Here is a 14,461-nt window from a genome sequence, read left to right on the forward strand (position 1 = left end):
AATTAGAACAATTAAATCAGAATCTTAGAGGATGGACCTAGAAATCAGTATTTTTTAGCTACCCAGGTGATTACAATTTGCAATCTGTGAACCACAGCCTTAGATGTTTCAAATCCATTTACAATATGTATTATGAATGGGTTTCAGAGGTGCTGAGATATTGATCCCCTCAACATGCTGCAGGTGGGGAAGGTGGATAGCCGGCAGGGCTGGGGTACTTAGAAACCTCAGGCCTTTGCCTCAGGCCACAAGGAGAGAGTAGAACAGGCAGAGTCAAGCATTGCAGGGAGTGGTATAGATCAAACTTTCATCAGAGTCTTCAGATTCTGAAGAACTCTGATTCAGTAATTCTACTTCAGAAATTATATTTCAAAGAGATGTTTTAAAATGCAGAAAAATTGTATAAAAATATTAACTTTGTCATTATGTATAATAGCAAAAAACAGAAAGCAACCTGAGCGAATTACGAAATAAATTATGGCACATTCAAAGAACAGAATTCTATGAGGTTTTTTTAAATGCGCAAGAGGACTTTGTAATGACATTTAAAATATTAGCAAGTTAGAAGGAATCTGTATAATTTCATAGAAGGTATTATAATTATACACAAATACAAGCTAAATATGCAAGCTATATAAATGTGTATTATGTACATACATTTTTCATAAAGTACATATATACTTTACTTATATATTCTATAAAATATATACAATTTAAAGAATTTTAAACATATATATAATGAATAGAATTTATAACATAATTCTTTTGGGCAAAGAAAGAATAAAATAAAGATTGAAAACTGAGTGAGCAGGAAACCTGGTCTGTCTTGCCTCTGAGCCTTTTCCTACTGCCCCTAACTCTTCCCCTCAGTCCCCCTCATCTTTTATATTTCACCAAACAAGATTCCCTTTGAGAAGTCTTTCCAGCCTCTTTCAGGCCATTCAGAGCTGTGGTCTCATAGCATCACACACTTCCTCTCTGACACTTTATAAAAACAGAAGCCATCTCGCTACTGTCATAAAATGAACTGAGAACAACCACAGCTAAAAGAAAGTCTACACTCTCCTGTAGGCACTGTGAATTCTGTTCTTGGATCAAATTGGACCATCAAAAGCCTACATACATATACCATGTGAATTTAATCTCATGGAAAATCCAGTTCCTCAAGATAGATTTTAACATCACCTACCTGGCCCTTACTGAAGTCTGTTGTGGATGAAATTGGCTTGTGTATTTCAAATAAGAAATAAGAATATAGATATGGTGCGTTGCATGTATTTAAAATGCTACAGGATCAATTTCTCTGAGAATTCAGTGTAGAGAAAGCTTGAATTCCCTACAAGGATTGGCAGGCTACTTCTTTTATGATAATGAGAAATGTATAATGTTCCCCTTTTGGCCCCTTCTGATGCCAAGAAGCTCAGAATGAAATGTGAACATCAATCAATAAATATACTGATGCTTATGAATGAAAAAATTGATTCTCCTTTTCTTAAGCTCAAGCTTCCTACTTTAATTACATTTTATTTCATTGTTTCACTGTTGTTTGTTCTATTTTATTTCTGATCATTCTAATTTATTCTCAAAGTCTTTTGTCTCAATATATACATATCTTATTGTGAAACTATTGAAATTGGTTGAGGAAAACATTATAAAAAATACATAAGAAAATGTTTATGATCTTTTTTTTCTCACAAATGTATATTTTAAAAAGAGGAGGATGAAAGTCACCATTAAGAGAATGAAAAGGAAACTCACTGACAGGGAAACTATACTTGCAATACATGTATTTGACAATTGCTTTATATCATTTAGAATAAAATATGAAGAATAAGAATCATTATAAATAAATACACCCAATCAAGCCAAGAGAAAAGGAGGCAAAAGTCTAGAAAGGCACTTCACAAAAGACAACCAAATGGCCAATAAATAAATTAAAAAGTCTTAAACTCCATTAGTCAGAATAAAAATGAATATTAAATCCACAATGAGATAACATTACACACCCACTAGAATACCTAAAATGCAAAATAAAGAAAATAGTAGTTATCGATGGTATTATAGAGCAAATGGTACTCTTATTCAGAGCTGGCAGGAGTTTAAATTTGAAAACTCAATTTTGAAAATGGTTTTTATATAGTTACTAAAGCAAACATATGCAAACCCTAGGACCCAGCAACCTGGACATTCTTACATATGTTGTCCAAAAATAGGTACTAGAAAGAAGAACAGAGCTGGAGGTATTATGCTCTCTGACTTCAGACTATACTACAAAGCTACAGTAATCAAAACAGTATGATACTGGCAAAAACAAACAAACGAACAAACAAACAAAAACAGACACACAGATACATGGAAAAGAATAGAGAGCCCAGAAGTAAACCCATGCACTTATGGTAGATTAATCTATCACAAAGAAGGCAAGATACACAATGGAGAAAAGACAGTCTCTTCAATAAGTGGTGCTGGGAAAACTGGACAGTTACATGTAAAAAAATAAAATTAGAACATTTTCTTGCACCACATACAAAAATAAATTTTAAATGGTTTAAAGACCTAAATGTAAGACCAGAAACCATAAAACTCCTAGAAGAAAATACAGGCAGTATGCTGTTTGACATAGATTTAGCATTATTATTTTTTTTTTTAGCAAATTTACCCAATTTAAAAAATGGGCAAAAGAACTGAATAGACATTTTTCTGAAGAAGACATACATACAAATTGCCAACAGGCACATGAAAAGATGCTCAACGTTGTTAATCATCAGAGAAATGCAAATCAAAACAACGAGATATCACCTCACACATATCAGAACGGTTATCATCAGAAAGACCATAAATAACAAATGCTGGCGAGGATGTGGAGAAAAGGAACCCTTGTATGCTGTTGGTGAGAATGTAAATTGGTGCAGCCACTGTGGAAAATGGTACAGAGGTTCATCAAAAAACTGAAAATAGAACTACCATATGATCCAGCAATTACACCCTGGGTATATACCGGAAGAAAATGAAAACACTAATCCAAAAAGATACATGTATCCCAATGTTCATAGCAACATTATTTACAATTGCCAAGATATGGAAGCAAACTAAGTGTCCATCAACAGATGGATGGATAAAAAAGATGTGGTACATATATACAATAGACTACTACTCAGCCATAAAAAAGAATGAAATTTTGCCACTTGCAACAACATGGATGGACCAGGAGGCTATTACGCTTAGTGAAATAATTCAGACGGAGAAAGACAAATACTGCCTGTTATCACATGGAATATTGTCTGTTATACATGGAATCTAAGAAATAAAACAAACTAGTGAATATAACAAAAAAGAAACTGACTCACAGATATAGAGAACAAATTAGTTGCTACCAGTGGGGTGAGGGAAGGGGAGAATGAGCAAAGTAGGGGTAGGGGATTAAGAGGCACAAGCTACTATGTATAAAATAAATAAACTACAAGGACATAGTCCTTGGCACAGGGAATGGACACTGGCACAGGGTATTTAGCCAATATTTTACGATAACTATAAATGAAGTATAATCTTTAAAAATTGTGAATCACCAGGTTGTACATCTGAAACTTATATAATATTGTACATCAACTATACCTCAGTTTAAAAAAAAATACTAGAATTTTCCTAGTAGCACTATTTGTAAGTCTTAACCTAGAAGTCGCATAAATACTAATCAACACAGGAATGGATCAATAAATTATGTTATATTCCCATGTGAAAATAGTAGAAAGAAATGAGTATTAAGGATCTATGATCATATGCAGTAATGTGGGTGAATTTCACAATGGTGATCCCAGAAGTCAGACATAAAACAACTACATACTCTATGATTCCACGAATATAAGCAGAAATCTGTTGACAGAAGTTGGGATAAGGTTAGCTTAGGGTGTATATGGGCAGTGACTGGAAAGGTCCTGAAGGGGTTTTGTGGTGTTGGTAAGGTTTCTTGATGTGGGTTCTGGCTACACCAGTGTGTTTGGTTTAATATTTATCAAGTGATATGTGTACATTTTCCACTTGCATGTTATGCATCTACCAAAGTCTAAAAAAAGTGATCAAGAGAGGATTGTTCTCAGTTAGAAAAATCTAGTAATATAGCATACATTCTTTGCTCTGCCATTTAATAGGTGACCCACAACAACAAAAAATTAAATTGTCTGAGATTTATATGCTGAATGGAAAAAAAAAAAGTCTGCCCTGACTCCTCATAGGATTGCTCAGAAACAGAAATGGAATAGAGATGATGAGCCCTATCACATATTAAAGCATACACAAAGCCACTATCATTAATATACATATAGCACTGGCAGAGCATTCAAATTAAATAGGCAGATTTTTTTTTATAATCCAGTTTAACTATATGTGAAAGGTAATGCAACAACTTTTGACCAATTTGGAAAAAATATAATAAAATTTATACCTCACTTCTTAAACCAAAATGAATTAAGATGAAGTAAAGCTTTAAAATAAAACATTGAAATTATAAGAGGACTAGCGAAAAAAAGGTTAAAATTTTCCCCGTAATATTAAGTAGGAGAGAGCTTTGCTAAGCCAAGCCACTTAAACATTTTACAATGGGCATGTATAACTTTAATAAGAAGCTAATTAAAAATGGCATAAAACATTTCTAAATTATTCTCATTCCTATATTTTATACTTATTTAACACCATTAGCATTTCCTTGAAGTTGCTAATTTGAAGATGATTGCTAATTATAGTATAAAACATGGTCATTCATTAATTTATTTGACAAAAAAAAATAGCTCCTACTATGTGCCAGGAACTTTTCTAGAGCTGGATATGCAGCAGTGAGTGAAACAGTAATAATTCCCTGCCCTCAAGGAGCTTACTCTGTAGTGGAAGAAGACATAGGATAAACTAGATTAATATTAGAGAGTGATCAGTGTCTATGGAAAAATACAACAAAGGGAAAGAAGATGGGTGTGCTGAAACAGGGATGGAGGGGGTTATTAAGAGGCTGACATTTTAAATATTCAGAGAGGCCTCACTAAAAAGTTAGTCTTTTGAACAAATATTTGAAGGATCAAGAGATGGTGATATGTAGGGGGAAATATATTTCAGGCAGAGGGAACAGGAAGGGCAGAGGTACTGAGGCAGCTGTGTAACTGGTATATTCAAGAAACTGCAAGGAAACTATTGTGGATGGAACAGAACGAGGGAGGGAGGAAGTACTAAGTTATACATATAAAGAAGAAATGGCAGCTAGATTACATAGTGCCTTATAGGAGCTTAAAAACTTCAGCTTTACACTAAGATGAGCCACCTGAGGATCTGAAGTGATCAATGTCATCATCTGGCTGAGTTTTAAAGGGAACTTCTGGGCTCCTCAATTGGAGGAGGGTGGTTTAAAAAAAACAAACAAACTAAAGACAGATAACAGTTATAACAACAGGAGGAAAGCGATGAGATAACAGAAAAGTGTAGAAGTGCTTTCCTTCATTCATCAAATATTTATTGAGTACATTGTTAGGTGCTGTTAGGATGAAAAAAATGACTTGGACACAGATTCTGCCCTCACAGGGAATTTACTTGAGGAGGTAAAACATGGGTAGACATAACTTTAATACATGGTAGAAAACAATGAACAAAAATAAGTTTCCATCTTGGTTGAGAAAGAGAATTAGGGGAGTCATCTTGAAGCAGTTGGCCTCCTAGCTGGCTGCAAAAATATAAGCTCCTTGATGGCATGCATTTAGCCTCTTCCTTACTGCTAGATTTCCAGCACCTAAGAGTGTATGGCACAGTCAGTGATCATTTGTTACCTAATGACTGAAGGGATTTGTGTTTGCAGATATGTAGGGAGAAGGGCATTGAAGCAAAGGGAACAACACAAGCAAAATCAAAGCAATGAAGAGTTACAGTTTAATTTGGTGGAAGCAAATGAGAATAGTGGGAGATGAAATTAAATCCATAGAACAGGGTTAGATCACAGAAGGCCTTGCTGGTCTTGTGGAGGTTCCATGATTTTTTGCTATAAGAACCAGTGATCTCCAAAAGCTTTCTGCAATAATAAGAGAACTTTGTACTGGAAGGATAAGTGTAATAGTACTGATAGTTGATTGAGGCAATCAACTGATTGGTGAATGGAGTCTAGAGACCAGTTTTGATGATACTGCCAAAACCTAGACAAAAGGTAATGAGGGTCTCAATGAGGTTATTGTCACTTGGTCCCTTCGTCATTAGCAGTTCCACTGTCCTAAGTAGGTATTTGTAAGCCTTACCATGGATGTGCATTTATTTGTACTGTAATTGTTTTACTTGTCCCTCTTCTTTTCTTTTCTAGCAATATTTAACTCTCACGGTGGACACTTCGAATAAACCCCACATTTCCGTTCTTCCTTTTGCTACAGTAATGAAATGCCTCAAGTTTTAGCTGAACACAGAGCTACCTGTCAGAGACTACATTTCCCAGCCTCTCCTGTAAGTGGTTGTTGCCATAAGCCTAGGTTTGGCAATGGATTTGAGCAAAAGTGATGAGTGCAGCTTCTGGAACATGCTGCTTGCTTCCATTTCTTCCTACTTTTTCTTGCAGGTTGCTCCTTACTCATTTTTCTCTCCTCTTGCATGAAGTAGGTGTTGGAGATTATGCTCTTTTGGAACGATATAACTCTTAGCCCTTTTCCTGAAGGAACAGGTATGGGGGCCTAGAGTTGCTGCAAGGGTCGGTCTTTCACAGGCTTTTGCAAAAAGGGAAAATATAGGCCTATGACTAAACTCTGGCCAGTGGGATGTGAATGAAAGTGGGGTGCTGTGTCTGGGTCATGCTCATAAAAGGAAGCACTCTGTTTCTTATTTCCTCCATCCTGAGAATAGGGATTTGACCCTGGTGATGGTGAGCTCACCTGGACTCAGGGCATCATCCTGCAGGATGCAAAACAAGAATATACAAGGCTCCTAAGTCCCTGGACCTATCTCATGGGGAAGCAGTGCCCAGTCTCCATGAATTGCCTACAAACTTGGACTCTGAGAGAACTTCCATCTTAGTTAAACTATTGTTATTTGGTCACCGTTACAGCAGCCAAATCAATATCTTAATATATAATTTATAAATACTGACCATTGCTCCTATGTGTTGAATGAATTAGTAAGCATAAAAGTTTCTATATAAGTAATATTAAAGAATTATTTCTCCCATTCCCATAAACTTTGAGCATAAAACATCTATAGTCTACTGAAAAGGAAAGATGTAGTATAAAGCTTCAGTTGAATTCAGCATCTCATTCATCATAACCTTGGGCCCATATCCTAACTTGCTTTATGATAAGGTAGGTTAGCACAGAAAGCAGCTACCATCTGTTGAGAAGAAGCCAATACAACACTGGGTTACTGGTTTCTGGTTATAGGTTCTATCAGACCACAAACAAGGCCTTTAAAGGGAAAATAAACTAGGAAATCTTCAAATTCTGCATCTCCTATCATTCTTTTGAGTCAAACATTATAATAATATGAATTTGATTATTATTCTCTGATTGCAGGAGTTTTCTCATTGCTTGTTTCTATACAGAATGCAACAACAATTTCACATAGGTAAAGGAACTACTTACAGTTGAAGAACACTTGACATCAGGATTTAAAAAAAAAACTAGCTACTTACATATTTATCATTATTTTGTAAATAATTTTGCATTCACATACATAGATTATGACTGTTTAAGGATTTCGGCTTGCACAGCCCACCTGATCATATCTGTCTATGATTAAACTTGTATACTTATATTACTAAAGCACCCTCAGTGAAACATTGGGAGTCTCCATATACCTCCTTAGGATATAGTTCTACAAGTCTTTTGGGGAAGTGCAATGGAATGGTGACTTATTTAATTAGTGAGTGTTGGAAAGAGGAACTGATGGCAAGCCCTAACACTAGAAAAGTGGTTTGAGGGTTGGCTTTTGGAACAAGGAGTTGCAATTAAGAAAAGCTGGACAGGGCTTCCTTGGTGGCGCAGTGGTTGAGTGTCCGCCTGCCGATGCAGGGGACACGGGTTTGTGCTCCAGTCCGGGAGGATCCCACGTGCCGCGGAGCGGCAGGGACCGTGAGCCATGGCCGCTGGGCCTGCGTGTCCAGAGCCTGTGCTTTGCAGCGGGAGAGGCCACAACAGTGAGAGGCCCGCGTGCCGAAAAAAAAAAAAAAAAGAAAAGCTGGACAATCCCACTACTGGGCACATACCCTGAGAAAACCATAATTCAAAAAGAGTCATGTACCACAATGTTCACTGCAGCACTATTTACAACAGCCAGGACACGGAAGCAACCTAAGTGTCCATCGACAGATGAATGGATAAAGAAGATGTGGCACATATATACAATGGAATATTACTCAGCCATAAAAAGAAACGAAATTGAGTTATTTGTAGTCAGGTGGATGGACATAGAGACTGTCATACAGAGTGAAGTAAGTCAGAAAGAGAAAAACAAATACCGTATGCTAACGCATATATATGGAATCTAAAAAAAAAACAAAAAACAAAAATGGTTCTGAAGAACCTAGGGGTAGGACAGGAATAAAGACACAGATGTAGAGAATGGACTTGAGGACATGGGGAGAGGGAAGGGTAAGCTGGGACGAAGTGAGAGAGTGGCATGGACATATATACATGTGAGAAGCAGCCGCATAGCACAGGGAGATCAGCTCGATGCTTTGTTACCACCTAGAGGGGTGGGATAAGGAGGGTGGGAGGGAGGGAGACACAAGAGGGAAGAGATATGGGAACATATGTATATGTATAACTGATTCACTTTGTTATAAAGCAGAAACTAACACACCATTGTAAAGCAATTATACTCCAGTAAAGATGTTAAAAAAAAAAAAAAGAAAAGAAAAGCTGGAGATTGGCATGTTATTTTCTGAATAGAAATAAACCTTAGGAAAGAGGGGTGTTTTGACCATGTAATGCTGAAAGGTCTACACTGTCGAGGGCTGAAATGTTAATATTGGATACGAAAAGGAAGGGTTTTATTTCCTGTACCACTGAAGTTAGTTTGTATAAACAGTCTCTCTCTTTTATCAAGACTTGACCATTGCTGTTAGTGGTGGTTCTCCTTGGAGTTTTAGGGACTGAGACTTTGTTTTGCTGATCCCAAATCCCCAGAACTATGCTGAGCAAGTTCTCAGATTTAAAAAAACAAACAAAAAACAATCAAACAAAAAAACTATTGTTGATTGAATGAATGAATGGATGGATGAATAATGTTCGCATCTAACAATTATGATTTCCACTAAATGAAGTGAAAGAATGACTCATCCTCTTTTGAGGATCCCAAAGGAGACATAAATATTACACTAAGGGATTTTCCTTAAGTATATGGAAACAAAAAGATAATTTATCTCAAATAAGTTGTTTATAATGAAGGCTGCTTCATAATCGATATTTTTGTTTGAGTCTTGTAAGCATATTTGTTACATTTGTCAGTACTGAAATACTTGATTTTCCAGAATTATGACTTTAGGTGCAAAGCTATGTTTTTTAAAAAGAAAACGTGATTATAAATATAGGTTTAGAAAAAAAAGAATCTGACCAATTTTTTACATGTCTTTGAAGAAATATAACATTGAAAAAAATCACTAAAATTATAATCATATATACTGTTTAGAAGAAAAAAAGAAATAATTAGCTTGAATGTTATGGTATTCTGTGTTGCTGATAAATGAGTTATATTGACTCCCATGACCACATATTCACATGAAATACATGCCAAAGGACTGCAGTTACAACAAGCAGAAAGTTTTAGTCTATTTCTAAGAATTTTAACTATTGCAATTCAACTGACACACATTCTGACAACCAGAATTTCATTTTGTGTAGCAACATGGGAATCTGGCCTCAGCGTCTAAAGGTGATCTGTTTCGTTCCTGTATTTTAAGGATGTGGTTTAGGAATAAGGTATTAGGTTTGCAACATTTATGTAAAACGAATAATGTGACACTGGAAAGCAATGCTCTTCATTTAACATAATGAGTTGCTCTACAATAAGTCAGATCCTCCCAGAGTGTAAATTATACAAATTTGAAAGCTGCATTTATTATTGAATATCTCATTCACAGACAAGTGCTTACTCAGTAGTAAAACCTGGTGTAGCATAGCAAATTAAGTTTTTTTTTAAACTATCATGCACATACCCAAACCATTTGTGTGCAGTTTAAAACTTTTCCTCCTAAGTAAACTATTGAGAATATTGAGAATAGTTGATTTTTACTACCACAAAACAGTAGAAATGAAATATGAATTGTATTAATAGGCAGAGATACTTGAACAGAAGCTTGGATTGTTTAAAATTAATAGTTTAAAAGATCTATCTGGAAATAGACTTCTTATTAAGTTGCCTTTTAGTACTCAAACATGCGATTTTGTGAGAGTGTTGTTAGAAGAGATGCTAGGATATTCTAAAAATTTCTAGGTTGATTGATGAAATTTCTTACTGTTAATTAATGAGTTTATGTTCCCAGCTGTACATCAGCACATGTTAAATTTTGCAAGAGAGTTTATGATTTCTAAGAACTCTCCTTCTATAAGGCCTTTTGCTGAGTGAGACAGTTTAGGAATCAATAAGTAAAGGGGATCTTTCTTCTTTGTGTAAATAGCTTAAGAGTAAATTTAGGTGGTCTAGAAACCGTGAGTTATTAGGAAGGTGCTTAGAAACGGGCACAGTACGTCAGCTGCCCGAGATCCCTTCTAGCAGCCTAGCCTGGACCTCCACACTCTGTTGGGCACCGTCTGTTACTGGCCGAGTAATTGCCAGTTTTGGCAAAGACCACCCTAGATATGGGCTCAGAATCCATCCTAGGGCTAGCCATCCTCTACAACCTGGTGTCCCCTGATTCGGAGCGAGTACATTCAATTCAGGAAGATCACTTACGACTGAGTTTTTCATCATGGCTTTGACTGTGAAGCCCTCAGAAACCAGGGAGTGAGGCTGGTGCACCAGGAGCGGCAGCTTGGTCCTCTTCGGCATCTTGTCTGGGCATTTGTTTAAGCTCAGGGTCTCTTTTTCGGCCACCATCTTCCTAGAAAATGTCTTGTTCTCATAAAACGTGTAGTAAAAGAATCAGTGAGTTTTACGGATGTGAGAAGGAGGTCGGGAAAAAATGTAAAAAGGCGCGTTACTGTAGAATTTCACGCCCTCGTAGTGCCCAAGTTTATCCAGATGTTTGGCAGCTCCCAGGTGAAGGGAGTTGAGGGGAGGGGAGGGGCGGGAAGAGGGCAGGACAGAGGCTAGAGCCGCAACAAGCTTCCAAAGGTAACCCTCCCGGTTGCTAAGCGACACGTCAACACTGCTGCCGAATGACCCTGCCTCTCTGTGACGGACGTTTCCTAGGCCTCAGGCCGGAAGGGCGGCGGGCGGCGGGCCGCGGGACCTGAGGAGAGACTACGCATTAATACTACGACTCCCAGAAGGCCTCGGGCTAAGCCCCCTTTGCGCATGCGCGCCCCCAAGAGCGGGCGCGGGGGACAGGCTTCCTGCACGATTTAACCCGGGAGTGTCGCTCGTGTGAGGCGCAGGCGGCCGCCGGCGTGCGTGTAGGCCCTTGCTCGCCCGGCAGCCTCCAACTGCCCAGTGGCCATGATAGGTACGTGTGTACCTGACAGGTACAGCCTCTCTGCGCCGCCTCGCGCCCAGCTGTTGCGCCGCGCCGGGCCTCGGCTGACAGGGACGCCGGGGTGCTGCCCGTGTCCGCTGTCCGTAGCAGGGTGTCGGTGTCCGCGCCATCCTCAGCCTGCGCCGCCGGCTCCCCGGTGCCCGCCGTGGCCCTGGAGAATAAGTGTGTGTGTGTCCTAAGCCCCGACCCGGCCCTCGTTTGACGGGCTTCCCCCTGGAGCCAACTTCGCGAGGGACCCTGGCGTGCGCCTCGGCGCTGCCCGAGGCGAAGGCTGCGTCCCGCGGTCCGTCAGCGAGCGCACCGCCCGCCAGACCTCTAGGGGCTGTGGGAAGGCCCCGCCTTCCGCCCCGGTTTCCGTCCCTCAGGGCGCTTGGGAGGCGGTCTTGCCGCTTAGGACGCGGTCTTGCCGCTTAGGACAGATTGGGACCCACTCTCCGGAGAACTCTTTAAGGGAAACGCTCGCGAAGCGCGAAGCTCTAATGGACAGTGCCTAGGGACGATGGTTGAGGTCAAAACAAATTCCTGCAGATGGATTTAAACTTCTTGCTCCCTTGGGTTTTGTCTTCTAAATCTCTCCCTGGAGGTCTGAGTTGAAAGAATAATTGAGTCAGTGATAACAAGGATCAAAACTTTCGCATAGTGAACTAACGATTCATTTTGCAAAAACAAAGCAAAACAAAAAACAAACAAAAAAACACTTTTTTTATACACGAAGGCCCTAGGTGCATTTATGTGAATAAAGCTTTGGAAGTGGCTGTTAGAGTTGCTTATAAACCCTGTAATATATAAGATTAGAAAAGTTTCTGTCTTCCAGGATTGTTAAGCCAAAAGTTATTTTAAGGGTTATCTCTGAAAATTAATGGAAACGCACAGTGTGATTACAAAACATTGATGTTTGGGGAGATAATTATGACAGATTTCCTGTAGATCATGTATTGGTTTGGTGAGTTTATTTGGGGATTATTCTTGAATGGGCACCACTTACGAAACGCAAGTACATCTGAAGTCAGATGTCGTCTATCCAAGAAGGTAGAAGGTGATTTTTAAAAATATATAAGTTTGTGTGCACTGATAAACTTACATCTTTTATTTATTAAACGAATGTTAAAGTGTAAAACGTTTTATCCGTCACTAGGAGAATCATGCCAGCTAACTGACACTGTGTTTGCAACAATGATAAAACCTAAGGATGTTGTCCAATTTTTCTTACCTTTCTAGCATGGTATGATTGTTGGTGAAGTTATATACAGGCAAGAATTTAAGATCTAAAAATCATCACTTAATTCTAAATTGTTATCTAATAGACGATTATATAGATAACTTTGTTAGAATGAACTATGTTTATGCAGTTTAGTTTGGGATTTAGGAACACAGGAAGGAAGCGTATTATCTTTAGATTTGATGATTAGACATTTATTAATAACTGGTAGTGATGTGGAGAATGTAAGGTGGATTTTTAAAAGTGTTCTTTCTCATACTCCAGCTATTGTTTGACACAGTGCAAATAAGTGTATTACAACATAAATAAATCCATGCTCCCTCCCAGGAAAAGTACCTTACTTGTTAAAACCATGTGGACAATGTACAATAAATTATACAGCTAGTCAACTACTTGCATTGCCTAATTCGGTCAATGGGTACATTTTAATAAAAATCTTAATTGCCAATTTTGGAGTTGGTTCAGTTGAATAATGCCAAAGGTAAGTGAAAGTGGGAGCAATTGAAGGAAAGTCTTGGAGTGATGTTTCCCGTTTCTGACTAAACTTTGGAGCCAGGAAAGGCCTTATTTATAGTCTATATCCAGTGATATACTGGAGATTAAAATATACATTAATATATATCTGGTGATTATTTTATTTTTGTTAAAGGCATGTGTGCTGCTCAGAACTTGCCCCTTTTGTGCCTATGCTGTCTTTAATTGCTACACATTCTTTAATGCTAACGGTACTCTTCTACTTTATGTAAATCTCAGCTCACTTTTAAGGAAAAACAAAAATTGCATTTCTTGGTAGAATAGGAGTAAGGTGGATTGACTGTTGCCTCACTACCAGTAAAATTACCTTTCTTTGCTTTCTCAAAATTCAGGATTCTTTCTTGGCACAGAGACAGTTTCAAAAGTACTTACATTTTCCAGTTAGATTATGATTAATATGTTAAATGCCCGGAATCAGACAGCTATAGAAATATAATTTAAGTGGGTGAAAAATTATGACGTTTTGAGAAATATGGAGAGGATGTTAAGATAATATAAAGCATAATAAAAACTTAAGAGAATTCAACTTAGAAAAATGTAATTTTTTGGTACCTCTCTTAAAATTATATTTCACCCTTTTTTAAAATTACCATTTTTGTGTGTTTAAAATTGAATTTTAATAGTAATATTTGTGGTATATTCTATATGTATGTTGTATAGAACTGGATTTAGGTATTTAAGTAGTATCAGATGTTAAAGTGCATGGATATATATATAACCGTGTTGCCAATTTTGAAATTCAAACCCCATGTCTTAAAAATGATTTTTGAGTGATTTAAAAAATAATTAGAACATAATCTCTTCTGTATCTTGTTTAACTTAACATCTCTTAGAAGACTTACAAATCTGCATGTACAGATCCACCCTACAGTGATTCCTGTCTAGTATTTAGTGGATGTACATAACTTATGCAGGTACTCTTCAATAAATGAGCATACAGTAGGTTTACAGACAGTTGCTGTCATCAGGAAGGTTTGTGTCCATATCATTTTATTTGCATATGTAAGCCTATATGTAAAGTAAAAATATTATTACAGTTTCTAAGTGGATTTTCTAGCTAAAGGGTTTGTAGA

The 14,461-nt window shown here is 37.7% G+C and overlaps 2 protein-coding genes across 3 annotated transcripts in view; one reads left to right on the forward strand and one right to left on the reverse strand.

Moving 5' to 3' along the window:
* The window catches only part of PACRG (parkin coregulated), a gene marked incomplete at both ends in the record, with an annotated part of 515,387 nt that extends 504,350 nt beyond the window's left edge, over positions 1 to 11,037 (reverse strand). The window contains one exon of the mRNA XM_082855582.1: positions 10,894 to 11,037. Within this exon, the coding sequence (XP_082711708.1) occupies positions 10,894 to 11,037 (144 nt within the window). The remainder of the gene's footprint in view (positions 1 to 10,893) is intronic.
* A 464-nt stretch (positions 11,038 to 11,501) lies between these two features.
* PRKN (parkin RBR E3 ubiquitin protein ligase) overlaps positions 11,502 to 14,461 on the forward strand; it is a gene marked incomplete at its 3' end in the record, with an annotated part of 1,244,701 nt that continues 1,241,741 nt past the window's right edge. For both annotated transcript variants that reach the window (XM_082855877.1, XM_082855878.1), the window contains exon 1: positions 11,502 to 11,605. In XM_082855877.1, coding sequence (XP_082712003.1) covers positions 11,599 to 11,605 — 7 coding nt within the window. In that variant the 5' untranslated portion in view covers positions 11,502 to 11,598. The remainder of the gene's footprint in view (positions 11,606 to 14,461) is intronic.

Source organism: Leucopleurus acutus, assembly GCF_964270905.1.
Source record: "Leucopleurus acutus genome assembly, chromosome: 15".
NCBI lineage: Eukaryota > Metazoa > Chordata > Mammalia > Artiodactyla > Delphinidae > Leucopleurus > Leucopleurus acutus.